Source organism: Anomalospiza imberbis, chromosome 7 (assembly GCF_031753505.1).
Source record: "Anomalospiza imberbis isolate Cuckoo-Finch-1a 21T00152 chromosome 7, ASM3175350v1, whole genome shotgun sequence".
Lineage (NCBI taxonomy): Eukaryota > Metazoa > Chordata > Aves > Passeriformes > Viduidae > Anomalospiza > Anomalospiza imberbis.
Genome location: NC_089687.1, coordinates 27,245,124 through 27,260,758, shown reverse-complemented (window position 1 = coordinate 27,260,758; position 15,635 = coordinate 27,245,124). Strand labels below are relative to the sequence as shown.

Below are 15,635 nucleotides of genomic sequence, written 5' to 3'. Positions count from 1 at the left end.
AGTACTAGGAATCTATTAATATTTTGACATGTTGATTTATCCTGAGTGATTGTTAACTCACATCTACTGTATACGTGAAGCCACAAAGTTTTTACTACTTGCATTTTTCATAAACTAATAACATGAAATTCTAGCACAACCACAGTAACTGTCTGAACAGAAAGAATAGTGTCAATAGCCAGTAATTCTGTTACTCCCACGTACTTGTTTTAGAACTAAAGGTAAAAGGTTGCTCTACTTTTTCTGTTTCATGATCAGTTCTGGGGAGGATGAGGACTCAAACACATAGGATTCGCTACTGATTTGTAAGGAAGTTTCCATGACAAAGCACCATAGAGACACTTTACCAGCAGATACTCCGAAACAGAAATCTCCCCTGACCATTTTACCCTCTAAAGTCAAAACCTGTGAGAATTCTAAATCACATTTTAAAGCAATTTAAATTTTGACTCCTGAATAGATTATTAATCACTCATTTAAAAGTTGTATCAGAATGCAAAGACAGTCTTCTCTAAAACCACCTATATCTTACAGACTGTAAAACACTGGGAGCTCACACCCACGTGGCTGCTCAATAAAACTAGATCTCATCACTCTGCTCATCATGCACAAGCTAAAATGCAGGGCAACGTTTTACTGCACAGATACAAAGCTTTACTATACATCTGTTCCCATCAACAGCTCCTCACCAGAAAACCTTAGGAACCCCTTTATAATAGAAGGGATCATTTATGGACCCATTTTTAATTCAGTTGGTCCCTCAGATACTACCTTTGGTAAAATCTGATGAACAGAGTCAAAAAAAAATTCAGGGAGAGGTATAGCCTAGAGAAAAATAAGGAAAAGGATGGAAGAAAAATTGTCTTTTTATCATTAAATCTCAAATACAGATGATTAAAATGGGACAGATTTTTACTAAATCCTTTTCTGAAGCTGTAAGGTACCCTTAGGACTTGCACAGCTTTCTTCTGAACTTTTAATATCACAGGCCTTGACACTTGACAAACTTACAGGCAAGTTTATCTAAAATGGTTGGCTACTGTTTCACAATCTCGTTCCAAGATTTCTTATAAATAAAATTTCATAGTAACTATGTGGAGAACCTCTTAAGTATCAGTCTTGCAAAATCTACTTATTGTTTTCAGGAACAAACCAAGTTGCTCACAGCTCACCGTCATCTTCCACCACTGTGGAAGAGGAAGGCAAATATTTTGTCTCTCCAGCTGGTCATGACAAGAAATTCTGACAGACTGATACATGTACTCACTAACACAACACCCATGTCATGATTTACTACCCTGAATCACCTGCAGAAAACCTTTCAACGTCAAAGTTTATCCAAGTGCCAGTGAGGAAAAAACAAAAATAACAAACAGAGATTAAGGCCCACAGGCTAGAAACAAATAGCATTTAGAATACTGAATATAAAATATAAAAAATTATCTAAATCAAGAATGTGATGCAAGTACAGAGGATCTGGCTTGTTTGCTTAGCATGCTTGAAAAGGAGTGATATTTGCAGCTTTAGTCCTGCAATTATCCTAAACAAGAAACTGAAATAAAAGAGGCACATTTACTCTTCTGATGAAAACTATTCCTATGATATAAATGCTTGTTACAAATGACACCTAGCTGATGGCTTTAATGTTATATTAAACATGCCAAGGTAGCAATATCTTTGGCAGTGAGAGAATTTAAGGATGAGATTATTAGATCTACTAACATCAAAGTATTTTTTTTTGTATGCAGTACATATGTTTCATTCAAACATATTCCATTACATTTTCCCAACCTCCTCTAGGATTACAAGCACAGTACCTATACTATACAGCTTGGTTTTTATGATTTTATTCAAAAAGTCTTCAAATTAATTTAAATTTGTAAGCCAAGATAAACAAAAAAGTCTGGTTTGTGACCAAAGTTAAAATTCTGAACATTTAGAGGAGATAGCCATTGGTTCATGATAAAATAGGACACGTTCAAACTCTTAGGTTAAAATACAGCCATAGCATAGATTTATCTATTCCAAAATTAATTTTTCAAAATATAATTCTCTGAACATGTTACACATTAAATATTGAGGAAAATTTCCCTGGAGCTACAATTTTCTAAGAAGAATAATAAACTTCATTAAAGAAGTAAAACAAACCACATAGTATCTGAAGAAAAAAACAGAGTTGGGGTCACCTTACTGCAGAGTAGCTTTACCACCACTAAGATGCAGGTTTCCCCCTTAATCTTGAAAAATACGTTCCTATTTACATACAGTATACACACAGTTGAGGCAATTGATTGTCAACACGTGACAAATGTATGTACCTACTCACACACAAGTAAACCTCACATGGTGAGAAAAAACCCTGTCCCAGTAAACTCCAGTATTCATAAGTAGTGCAAATAAATACTTTATCAGAAAACATCTTTTTTTTTTTTCTCACTATTTTGATGACTTTAATTATGTTAAAGCTAGCAGGAGTATGTTGGAAATGCATTGAAGACCAACACACTTGCAAACTACAAATACTAGATCTAATGCTTACTGGCTGCAACATGATGTTCAGCATTACAGAATGAAGTATGCAGTTAAAAAACTTCAAATTCACATCAGAAAGGGTGTTCAAAGAAATCTGCCTTTAAAATGGACAGTGATACAGAAGTATCCATTTTATGAAATCTTCCGAACGAAAACTAAAGGGATAATACAGAAATATAAACAGTCATCTTGCAACATTAATTTTAATAGGTATTTTTACTTCATCACTTTGCTCTCTGCCCAATGAAAATATGGTTCACCTTTCAAAAAGCATTCAACCAAAAAGCTGCTCACAATAAATCCTTGAAAAGGATAATCAACTAGAGTTCACAATCCCAACATCTGTATTTTCTTAAAATGACAAAGTCCAAAAAAATGAGTTGCAAAATGGCAGCATATTGTGATGTGCATAAAGGAAATTTCATTTTTCCCTACTGAAGTATACGTATACATCAGAATACAGAATTTACCCTTCCTCATCTAAGAATTGCAAGTATGTGCAAGCATGCACATATATGGAGGGAAAAATGATAGTGTTCTGCTTCTTGTCCTTTTATAATGCTGGAGTTGCACTCAAACAGTGCAGAAATATACATCTAGTGCCTCCAGTACCAAATGTTCCAAAAGAAGAGACAGCAGAGTGAATTTAGGATAAGGAGGTTTGATTTAAGTCTAAACATTTGTCACAGGTGTCAGAAAATATGTTTTGTACTTTGTTAAAACTTTACTTTGTAAAGTATGTTTTGTACTTTGTTGAGTATTTAGCATATATAATCAGAAAGCCAGCAGATTATTCCCTCCACCCATATCCCAGACACTTCTGATTTTATGTCTGCCACAGTACTCTGGAATGCACTGAACCTAGTGTATAGGTTTGCTATGATCTTGCCACACTTAGCATAGTTTGAGACCCGTCTAGCAGCAGTAATGATAAACATGATGCACAGCACTGCAGAGCCTCCTACTACAGCTGGTTTGTAGATACTTGTGATGACTTCATTGGTAAGGTAAATGTTCAACAGTACTTGGCTGAAAAACAACTAAACAAGCTCCCATAACTGAAACACTGCACTAAAAGGGTAATTTTTGAGAAGTCACAGATGTACCACATCAGCACATAGAAACCATAATTTTTTTACAGTGATAAATTTGAACTCTTTTTAAAAAGACTGATATGGAGTAGGTATATATACACAAGAACAAACCAAAATACAATGAATGAAATCATAACAAAAGGCACATAATCTAAACAAGAAGTGTAAAAATAATTTTAAAGGTAGTTTGGCTGAGATTTTTGCCAATTTTAATTTACACATGTACATTTGACTTCCCTATCTGAAGCCAGTAAAGCCGACTCACTTTCCTGAAATAGTTTTTGTAGTGTGGGACCCCACAAAAAAAATTGCTTTTAAAAAAGGTTGTAAAATTTGACCTGGTGCCAATTTAAGTGGCCTAAAACTTCCAGAGGAATGCATCTAATGACAAATATAGAAAGTAGAGAACCGTGCTAATGAACAAATTTCTTTTTAAAATACTAAAATTAAGTAATTCTTGGAAAATTACCTGACACTCCTGACCTTTTCTTTCCCAAATATTTAAGCAAATTTCCTTTCTGATACTCTCTACAAAGTATAAACTTGGTACTTCCAGTCATGACTTACCAATTGTCTCCACTAGGAGAATTTTATTATATAAAGAAGATTTTAACCATATACAGCTTTTGACATTTTTACAGAAATGTAAGCCTTGTAGCTTCATCTCAGCTTTGCCTTAGTTCCATCTGTGCATGACTGGTGGTCCATAAAAATTATTTTCCATTCAGAAACTGTTGGATTATCCTTCTGATGAGTCTATTTACTCCTTACCTGAATTTCTACATCTGATGCCACTAAATTCACTTTATGAACGTATGACATGAAGACTAGGCTACCAAAATGACTCATCAAACCACAAAAAACCCTTCAAATATTTTAATGAATTTTAATGTAAATTTGAAAAAAAATCTATTTTAAATAAAGCTTAAAAAAATCCCCACCAAAATCAACTATCAACAACACCACACCATGTAATTCATTGTTCTGAATATCTTAAAGAGTATCATTCAAAGGCAGCCTGCTGTTTGTAACTGCTTGCATTTATCCTGCACAGTGACAGTGAAACAAAGTGCCCACATAAAAATCATAACTCTTTCCTGCAGGTTTACAGTTTGTAAACTTCCAGGATATCATACAGGACTTAAGCAGAGAGGATGAACTTTCCCCTTTTCTATCAATCCAAAAAGAGATACAGAGAGATGGAGAGAGAATGCCAAACATTCTCCAGAGGAACCAGAAATGTGCTTCTAAGCAGCGTCCTCTGACATAAGTACCAGCCAGTGCCCATACACCAGTCACATACATTCGAGGCTTGGCTCAATGGCACGAGTTCTGCATTTTCTAGAGTAGGGCCAATCCACAAAAACTAAGAGTTAAAACAACTCAAAAGATTATATATACCAAGGCAATGAAGTGTGATCTTTCTGGAGAAAAAAACCCCTAACTGTCAGTACCCCTTTGCACAAATGGCATTGCTAGAAAAGCATTTCACATTGAAGCTTCAGTGTTCCTAGCAAACTATTGTCTCTATCCCTGAGACAGCACCTTGAGAGTATGGTCTGTCTGGACTGTAGGATTCCTCAAATGACTCCATCATTGAATTCAGGGACATTGAGAAAGCAGCTGAAAGGAATGCGGGTGTCCCAACAGCCATGATACAGAAGACAGCAGCCTGAGAAATACTCTTTACCCGAATACACCTTTCAATTCGGTGATCAGCACCTCACAACAAAAACAGCAATAACAAAAGTGAAGCAGAGCTAGCCATTATTTCCTGGGGAAGCAGTGTTTCCTTCCCACTTACAAACCAAATTGCTTTAACAGCATGGTGGTGTCTAACTTTTAGTCTAAATGCAGAATGACCCTGTGTCCTGGAGGGGAAGACATATAACATCACAAATGGCTACAACGCCATTAGAAGTGCATTGTAACCTACATTATCAACCTAGAATCCTGTCTCTGAGGGAATATAGCTTCTTAATATGCTTGTCTCAGTTGCTGAACATCAAAAGCTTCTGGGATGAGAGACTGGGGGCAGTCAAGAAAAAACTACACTCATTTAATGAAAAAAGTGCTGTAGGCAGCCAGGAGCAGCAATGACAATCCCCTCCCCAGAATTGATTGCACAGACTCAGAGAGGTCCAAAGTCACACTAGAATCTCTGAGGCACTCCTGGTTCTGAGAAAGACAAGTCAGGATCCAGTAGTCTTTGCAGTACTGTAGACCGAGAAAACAAACCCGTTTCTATTTCTTAACAAAGCCAAAGCATCATCTCATAGGGATCACATTCACCATTTCCGCCGGTGTCTCCAGTCTCACAGTGTTGAAATGGGACTGATCAGCCTACGATGGATTGCACATCACCCAAAGAGAAAGGAAGGCATGGAAAAAGGCATACAGTACATTATATACTGCTTCACAACCATGTTTACGAGGGGGAAGGAGGATGTAGGTGAGGGAAGAATTATTGCTGTTTCAGTAATACAGTATGATAGCTAAACCAAATGAAACGAGATCACAACAGTCAGTATTTTCACACTGTGGGATGATGGTTCATGTTTTGCCTAAGGATGAACTTGCCAGGGATTAAGGGGGAAGAGGGAATACTAAGGAAGGGAGTCAAAGTTACACCTGGGATATCAGCTGCATATTGAAACTTGGAGATCGAGACTGCTTGGTTAGGGGAGCTCCTGGGGAAAGGAGATCTTTACCTTCCCCAGCTTGGCCTAGCCGGTCCTCCTGTAGGCTGATAGTTGAAAACCGATTGGTGTTGCCAGCTGCTAGACTGGTAAAACCCTCCGTACCAGCTCCAACACTGGAGCCTGCTTGACTGCCATTCACATAGTCAAATGATTTACTGGAGGAAGCACTGGCGGTCCTGATCAGGCCCAAACTGTTGGCTTTTGGCACCACCTGCCCAGCAGGCAGGCTGAGGTGTTTCTTAGTAGGTGTCATCTCAATTATATCTCCATCCAGGTCAGAGGACTGGTGTGTGTACTGCTTTCGAGCTACTGAATCCCGAGGGCTCTCACTGGATTTTGCTGCAGAAGAGGTTTCTTTCTCCTTAGTGGAACGCCCACTTGCTGTTTTCCTTAGGCTGCTCTTCTGGGATACAGAGGATACAGGTTTGGTCCCAGCTGGCTGGCTGCTGAGGGAAGCTCCCGATGAAAATCCTTCATCAGCATCATTAAGGTTTACAGACTCCTCTCTTCCATTTACACCTTCAGTATCTATTAAAAAAAAAAGAAGCAACCAAAAAATCCCCAAACCAATCAGAAAACAGAGAATGCATTCAAGTTACATGAAGACAAAGATGTGCACAAAACATCAAAACAAACCTCATTTGCTAATCCACTTGGATTCCACTTGCTTAATTTTTTTTGATTTTCAGCTAATTTTCCTGCCATATTTCGCAGAATAACAGAGTCTAACAGTAAGTGCTCCCTGAGCTTGGTTCGCCTTTCATCTGTAATACTTTTATCAGTCAGAATATTGGTCCCAAATTTTGTGAACCATGAATCCCAAGAATTGGGCCCCATTTGGCTAATTTGTTTTAGCTCGGTCTGCAGATATTGCTACCCATTCTCCTACTACATGCTGTTTAAAAAAAACAAACTAAAACAAACCCACAACCCTTTCAGACTATATTAATCCTATTTTGAGGCAAGATCTAAGGATCTCTTCCAGTCAGAGTAAGCTCTGGTGAGTACTCAGTAAGCTTCAGAATTAGGCTATTTCCTAGGCTAACAATCACAATGTACCAACAGAGGTAGAAGGCTTCCCTTGTGTGTAGCTGGCACTTTGAATAATGTGACCATACTTTCTATTGGAGATTAACCTAATTGCTAGTTCTCTCTTCTCCAAAATTCAGTCCACCTTGAATTTACAGCAATCCCATCCAGGTACTTCTACCATATTTGCTTTTATCACAACATCTACATTTTTCAGAGAAAAAAAAAAAAAGGCAACCCTTGCATTAAGAGAAATTAAATCTCTGAAATGTTTTATGTTATAGAAGAGGGACTGTGCTTCTGACTGGAATCTCAAAGAGAAAATAACAGCATTGCAATATTATTTCTTAAATCCTTATTTTTAGGCATATAATATGATTAGGGCTGCACACAAATACTTTTTGTCTTTTAATCTTATTTCAATCTTTTTCTAAGCTCCAAGTTCTCAGAAGTTATTGTTTTAGTAGAAAACTGAGCAGTATTCAAAATTCAAAACTAAAAATGGAGCAACAGTTTTTGCTCCATGTATCTCATTTCAATGAGAAAAAGGCATAAATTTTCACCATGTTAGTAAAAAAGGAGTCACTCAGGCTATAATAATTTTGCTTTTCTTTGAAAAAGCTGTAGAGTCTGATTATTTGGAAGAAACACAGACCCAGCCCAGCCCAGAGTAGCTATAAAGCTACTGTAGTGCTCTACTGTTAAGATTGTTCAACCCAGCTTGCCACCAAGCAAATACGTTTAAATCTTTTTTGTAGAATGGGAAAAACATGGTGGCAAGCATCTGAGAGAGTCTAACATTTGAGTGGAAGCTCATCCTCTTATGCTGAGTGTTAGCTAAGGAACATTTCACATCATGGCAAACAGAAAAGACAGAAGCTTTTGGTGTTGTTGCCACCTCTGTGTAGCAGGAATACAGCCTGATCCAATTTCACATTTCTGAGGTGTAATGCAAGCTCAATACTTTCCAGCGTGGTTTCATTACTCTGCTCTACATTTACTACTTTTCAGGAAACCTTGCCTTGTATCAGCTTACAAAAGATATTTAGACAGCTCCAAATCAAACCACTCTCAGCCTCTCTCAAGACTCAATTGAGATCTCTCATCTCAATGAGAGATGATTCTGTAGTTTTTAATAGTTCTGTTTGACTCACTGGCCTCCCAGAAGCAGAAAAATAATATAGTTCACGTTACTGCAATCTTTCTTCCTTGGTTAAGCCTTTTGCCTTAGAAAAAGAAGCTCCTTAGCTTCCCAGAACAATTATTAAAATGAAGGGTGCATTACTTGCTTTAACTTCCCGTAACCATATTTTAAATGCACGTACCTTCCTCACTTCCTGACCACCCTGTCTGGCAAAACTAGGCCTTCCTCTTCTCCTTGACACATACCTGTCTTTTCTTACACTAGACAGTGATATATTTTATCCACAATCCACACTGACATTCCCCCCCCCACCAACCTTCCCACACACAGTCAAATGTACTGGTAAAAATCAGACATTACTGGAACATACCAAAAGCAAGACCACTTTTTCCATTAACCAATATTTATGTTTCTTTATATAACCATGCAAAGCTGGATGAAAGCACGTTAGCTACAAGCAGCAAGAGAAGCAGCTGAAGCCCCCTCTCAAGCCCTTCTTACTCAACAGAAAGATGTGGAACCTGTAAGAAGGTGTCTCCAGACAACACTGCTAAGGTTTTTATTATTACAAGAACATCAATAGTTTTCAAAGTTTATGTTAAAGCATTGCTGAGTAACAGGATGCTGAAACACATGTCCTATTCAGGGACTGTGAAGCAGTCACACTGAAAAAGTGGCATTTTATGCATAGGACTTAAAGATAAGACTGAGAGGGGTTATTGCAAGCTTTTGGATGCTGCAACTATACAGAGGCCCAAGCTGCTCAGCAGTGCTCAAGAAGAAGATAGAGAAGATAACATGCAAGAGAGTTTCTGTCTAGTCAGACCCACATACCTACAGAAGTCCCCAATGGGATTAAAGTAATTCAGCAAACACATTATTTTCCTAATATATCTTATTTTTCCTTTAAAAACTGCCCTCAGAAATAATAAAAAATGTTTGAGTCCTTACATATTCTGGGAAGGAAACAGGATGATGTAACAATGAAGTTTTCGTTTTGTTTTGTTTTTTTTTTTTTTTTTTTTTTTGGCTTTGTTTTTTTGTTTTGTTTATGTTCCAATAGACCAATAAGACAATTTCAAAAGAAAACAAAATCTAAAAATTTACTCCCTTCCAAATACTCTTTATTTTAAGGACAAAAGAGAAAAAGACAGTGCGACCCAACAGAAATCACATCCATTGCACTACAGTGTGTATTCAGGACTCTCACTGTTCCTTATCAGAATAAATCTGTCCTCAAATAATTTGCAATTTGTGCATATACACTACTAGTACTTTAGACACAGACTCAGTGTTCTCCACTGACCCAAAATAGCGCACAGAACCGCAGCTGCAATCACCCAGAAGCAGAATACCTTGCTCTGCATTACTGAGTCATTCCTGGAGTCTTGCCTTTTTCTACTTAAGGGGTCAAAACATGTGATCTGAAGAAGGGGTTTTATATACCTTTTTAAAATTACTTTTAGCATGTTTATCCTTCCTATACCTGAAGACTGAAAAGTCACTGGAAGTGATCAGTCTCTCCTTGTGCCGTTTGACATCAAACTGGTATTTATAAGAGGGAATTTTCTGGCTGAAGCTTTCTGTGAAATCAGCATCAGAAAGCAAAGAGACCCCTGGATATACACCCACAATTTTATGTTGATAATCAAGGCAAACTCCTTTCCTTGGCATTCTCCCAGATGCTATCAGCTGGAAAATTCAGTTTGATCAAGAATGTAATTATACATTGCTAATGTTACAGAAGTAAATGGTATTCAATCCATTTGTATTGAAGCAGAGAATGTGGAATGATGCCTTATCCAATAATATGCCAAATTATATCAATGGCTTCAAACAAGACTAAAATGCATCATCTTTATCAACTTCTCTTCCCACTTCCTGTCTGTCCCAGAAGGTTCTCTGCAGCTCAGGACTTCTCTATATCCTTCAGGTCATGCACATGCAAAGAGTTATAAAACATAGTAAGACCAAGTGAAAAGTGACTTTAAGAGAAGACAGAATCATTTACTGAACATGCTCAAATTCATAATGCACCAAGTAGATTAAAAACCTGCACTAAATATTTTTATGCCACTGTCTTCTACAGGAGCATGAGATCTTAATTATTGCTGGATAGCAATTTTGTTTAAGTGCAATGCTTCTGTGATTCCACAATTAAGTCTCAAAATTCTCCAGATTGTTTCATGAAAAACAAATCTGAAGAACAAATGTAGCTCATATCTGAATATGCAAATAAATCTTATTTATGATCAACTAATGTCCTTATAGAGGCTGGAAACACTAAAGTTCACATAGAGAAGAAGTCTTAAGATAGGAGAGTACTTGAAAATATGTTCAGCTAAATCTGTAAGAAATTAATTCTCATCTCTGAGAAGAAATCATGATTCAGGTTCAGTACTTGAAACTGTGTCTTTCATCAAGGAAATCCTCTTTACTCAAAAGTAGATGAACTTCAATAAAATTCTACCACCTACTCTATCTGCTATTCTTGGCTGCCAAGCAGACCTCTGAAGCCCTACAGCATTTGTGTGGACAGCACGACTGAGAAAGAAAGCAGTAATTGTTTCTAAAGTTTTTAGAAACATGACAACCTCATTTCTTCCTGATAACACAAGCACTTTTTTGGCGCTTGTAGAGCAGCCAGTTCTAAATGGGTTGGACATATATGAATTTTCAATGAAAGGATGACTGACAAATTAAACATCAGTAATTGTATACCTGTTTTAGATAGGCTTGACTTTTAATGGCAACAGGAGACTTCATTCTTGAAAATTTAAAAACTGCAGACTAAGAAGACACTATTTTAACTAAAATGGAGCCAAATCCATTTATACTCTGTACTGTCTACTTTTCACTGCTAGATTCATGTCCATCTGGTGCATATTTTTTCTTCTTAATATCAGATTAAACATGCTCAGTAATAGAGAGTTTCCAAGCAATCCCAAAGCTCTTGGATATTACCACTGTCTTTTTTTTTGTGCCATGCCAAGCAGTGTTTCACCACACAGATGCAAGCTCCAGGCCAGCCCACATGATAACAAAAGGTAGTTCCTGACCTGATGTTAGGTATATAGGGGATGTGTGTATCGCAAAGAAAGCTAATACACCCTGGGATAGCGGAAACACACACTAGAATGGAAAGAAGTTCTGCTTGGGGACAGGGAGCCAGGATCCTCCTCCAGCAACTGCCTCACTGACTTCTGCCTCCTCATCTCTGTCCTACCCTCTGTTGTGACTGCTGCCAAGGTGGGCTCCAGGAAGCCATGCTCAGGGGTCCTGCGCATCAGCACCTCCCCCTCTTGCTCACGTTTGATCCCTAGGTCTGTGGAGCCGTGTTGGATCGGTGAGCCAGGAATGCTTGAGTCAGCCTCGATTGAGAAGTCAAAGCCATCTGGGATTCAACATATAACATTTTAGTGCTTTTCTATTCCTTTCCTGGCATTCCAACCCAGGCAGGGAAAATAGAAAGTTTATGCCGACATGGAACAAACACAAAACACTGCCCATGCGTAGTTAGAAGTGGTGAGAACATCCACAGAAAGGGACAGGTGGGCTGTACTGTAGACCAGAGACCAGCAAATGAATAGAATGACTGAATATAACTACAGTGAAGACAAACACGACACAGAGTCCTGAAAACAGGAGACAGCTACTCGTTGTCCTGGATATCCTGATTCAGCTAAAGACCAGAGGTCATCAAATCCTCTTGCGTATGACCAAGAAGAATAATAAAAAAAAAAGGGGAAAGAAATGTACTACAGGAAAATATGTAATTCCTGTTTTCAGACTTTTTACTCTCAGTTGATTCTTATGTTATTCTCCTTTTTACTTTCATTAAGTTATGCAGCTTTTTAAACTAATATTTTATACATGAAGTAACAAAGCTTTAAAAGTAGACAAAGTGATTTCAAAGCAAGTTTTTTGCTACACCTACACTGAAGATGTCATCACATCAAGGTAAAGATCACTACTTTTCTTTTTTCTTCATACAGTCAGGCACACTTCCATATGATGTAAGTATTCACTGAGGAAAGACTAATTCTAAACTATCCAAACCTATTTTATAGCTCCCCAATAAACTGGGTCATATGATGATAGGTGTGATGTTCAGTTGGTCCCTCTCCCACTGCCATCAGTAGCTTCAGGCAGCTGGAATCCTATTAAGGTCTAGATGTTAGCATTCATTCCCTGAGCTATTTACGATGGGAAGCAGTTGAGTTTTAGCGTAGATTAAACAAAGAACTCAAATTCTAAGCCACACTTTACCCCTACCATGTCATACTGTGTTACATGGAGAAAAAAGAAGTCTAATTAAACATTTTCCAATTTCTCCATTTCCTCATCTACCTCACAGTTTATCACAAAATCAAAAGCAAAACAAACACCCAAAATATTCATGTTCATGCAGTGCTCTGAAGATGTGAAATATTATATACTATTATGGAGTATCACTTTTAAAAACAAACAAACAAAAAGCCCCCCACAATGTTCTGTAAACATTCAAACTCAGAAGCCAGATTACAGTGATAATGATGATTACAGTACATTGCAATATGTGCTCCTGGCAGAGAAAGCTCACCTTCTCTCCTCCAGCGATGACGACGGATAGAAGCTGTTGTAATAGCACTCCGAGAAATTCTTGGAACTGTTGGAGTAACTTCTACTTTCAGTACCTTCTGGCCTTCTTGTGATGCATCAGGAGCATCAAAAGGCAGTGAATTCTTCATGGCATTTGCAACCTAAGACAAAAGTAAGATGTTATATTACTGCTGTTCTTGATTGCACTAATGGCAATATTGGATCGCTTGCTGGATACAGAAAGGAGAATAAGCAAGAACAAGCCAGATTCCCTTCAAGATGGATGACCTCATGCCCAGGATTCAAGGTTGATTACATGGAAAGGCTCATCACAAACATATTCTCAAAACCAGAGTTAATTTTTTCCATTTTTTGAGGTAATTAATTTTGTTCTATCTTTGCCATCTGTAGTGACAGACGTTAACAACACATACAGGAAGGTCTCCATCCAAAAGAGACTGCAATATGACAATGCAAATACCATTTATGCTTTATGACAAGGGTGTCAATAAAACTAAGTCACAGCCCAAGCCAATGCAAACAGCCAGTGGCCTTGTGCACAGGGAGACAGGGCTGATTTCCACCATACCTTTCCACATACCACTCCCCACTCCTCCCTAAAAACAACCCCAAGAGAACCTAACCAAAGGGATTAGACTGCAGGTAATTGCAAGATTTATTCAAGGAAAAAAAAGATATTTGCAACCTAAGCAATGAGCATCAAGTTATTAAAATACAATAAAAGAACAGGTTTAATAAAGATGAGTGTAATAGCCTATTATAAAGTCAGAAGTTATGTTTTGCAGCTTTGAGGAGAACAAGTGACTTCTTTTGGCTTTGATGTTTTAATTGCTTCTTTAAGTTTCCCATAAAATGCCGTTGGGATTAGAGGTTTACTTTAAAAAAGACAAACACAACTTTCAGTAATGTTTCTTACTTTACAAGTAAATTGTTCAACAAAAGTGAACTTGTGTATCATCTCCAGAAAAGCAAACTGGTTCTCTATGGCATGTGTAATATTCAACAATAACAAAGCTGATGCATACAAAGTATTACTTAAAGTGTTGAAATCCCCCCAAAACCACAACCCATAAAATGAATACACCTTGATTTTCCAAAAATCTTCTACTCACTGGAGCTGCTAACTCTTTTGAATAGATACCCTTGTCAGTATACAAAAAATAAATCTAAAAATTCATAGCAAAAGACTTCTGCATCATGACCAGAATCGTGACAGAGCATTTCTGCTTGTTGAACCTTTTAACAGCTGACCCTTTCTAGAAGCAAAAACTGTACTTCTGGGGACTGAGGAAAACCATATGGAGATAAAAATCAGTGCAACAGTAAATCTTTGAAACAATCTAAACAACCAGACTGAATGAGTCACAGTCCTTGTCTGACAAAAACACCCTCAAAACCACGATCTTTCAGGATGCAAAAAACATGTGCTCACGATATCTAATCCAGCACTGAAAGGCAGGAAAACAAACACAGAGCACAATTCAGACTTGGTAAGCCAAGTCTGCAGCAATCAATGACAAAGGAAGGCTGGTTTCAGGCCAGACATCCACTCTTGCCTCAGAAAGGAGCTCTAAGGAAAGAACATTCAATAAGAGCAGTAAGTGTATCAATAAAATACACTGGATAAAGCTGCCGTCACAACAGGGACTTGCTGACCCACGGTTCCCGTGCACTGGACTTGGAAAATCTGTGTGTCTCTGCTCTGAAGAATGGGATTTCTGTCTGAAAAGCATGCAGAATGCTTTGTTCAGAGGAAAACACTGTCTGGAACCAGTCTGCTCCCCAGGTCCAAGGTGCTCCTAATTCTGACACTTGATTAGTTTGGCTCTGTAGGAACTCTCAGGTTTCTTGACCAGTATCCAGTGTTTGTTAACAGAAATACTTTTCTTAAACCAGAAAAGGCCTTTCCCTTGTGTTAACTCCCACCCTTTCCACTGCAGTCTCTGGGTAAGAGTGATAGAAGACCACTTCTACAATACAGATATTTCATAGCTTTCTGATGCCATTTTGGGATTTTTTCAAGCTTAGGGTTTTTTTCTACAGGCAATAAAACCCTAGGTAAATAAGAGTATGGATTTACTAAATGGTCAAAAATGTTTCTCCAAGAAACAAACACAGCGATCATGACGTTTCTCATTTTAATGATGACTGATGGTATCCCCATAATTACACAAATAGGTATCTAAATACAGGTATCTAAAAATAATCCCAATGTGGGGTTTGCCTTAATATTAAATAGACTTCAAAGAATTTGCTGCTCTTAGGAAATCCTAGGCAGAAGCTGAACTTAGCAACTTACCTGCAAAGCATCTCAGATGATATTTATTTGACACTAGTAGTTTTAGGTTTAAAATACAGAATTTTATAATGCTGCTAAATTATACACATCTCCTGAAGAATGCAAGGAGAGCAAAGGGTTCCAATCTTTGAAAAAGTCAAATTGCTTGAATACACAGCATTAGGGAAAAGACATGCAGGTAATTTTTTTTAATAAAATGGACAAATTCTTCAAGCTGCTTTTAAAAAATGTTA

At 37.7% G+C, this 15,635-nt stretch overlaps 1 protein-coding gene across 5 annotated transcripts in view; it reads right to left on the bottom strand.

The window, feature by feature from the left end:
• Nucleotides 1-2,420: 2,420 nt before the first annotated feature.
• HYCC2 (hyccin PI4KA lipid kinase complex subunit 2) overlaps nt 2,421-15,635 on the bottom strand; it is a 48,126-nt gene continuing 34,911 nt past the window's right edge. For 3 of the 5 annotated variants that reach the window (XM_068196227.1, XM_068196228.1, XM_068196229.1), the window contains 3 exons: nt 13,084-13,243; nt 11,728-11,895; nt 2,421-6,856 (listed from right to left, as the gene is read on the bottom strand). In XM_068196227.1, the coding sequence (XP_068052328.1) occupies nt 6,252-6,856; nt 11,728-11,895; nt 13,084-13,243 (933 nt within the window). In that variant the 3' untranslated portion in view covers nt 2,421-6,251. The remainder of the gene's footprint in view (nt 6,857-11,727; nt 11,896-13,083; nt 13,244-15,635) is intronic. The other 2 variants (XM_068196230.1, XM_068196231.1) reach the window with 2 other exon arrangements.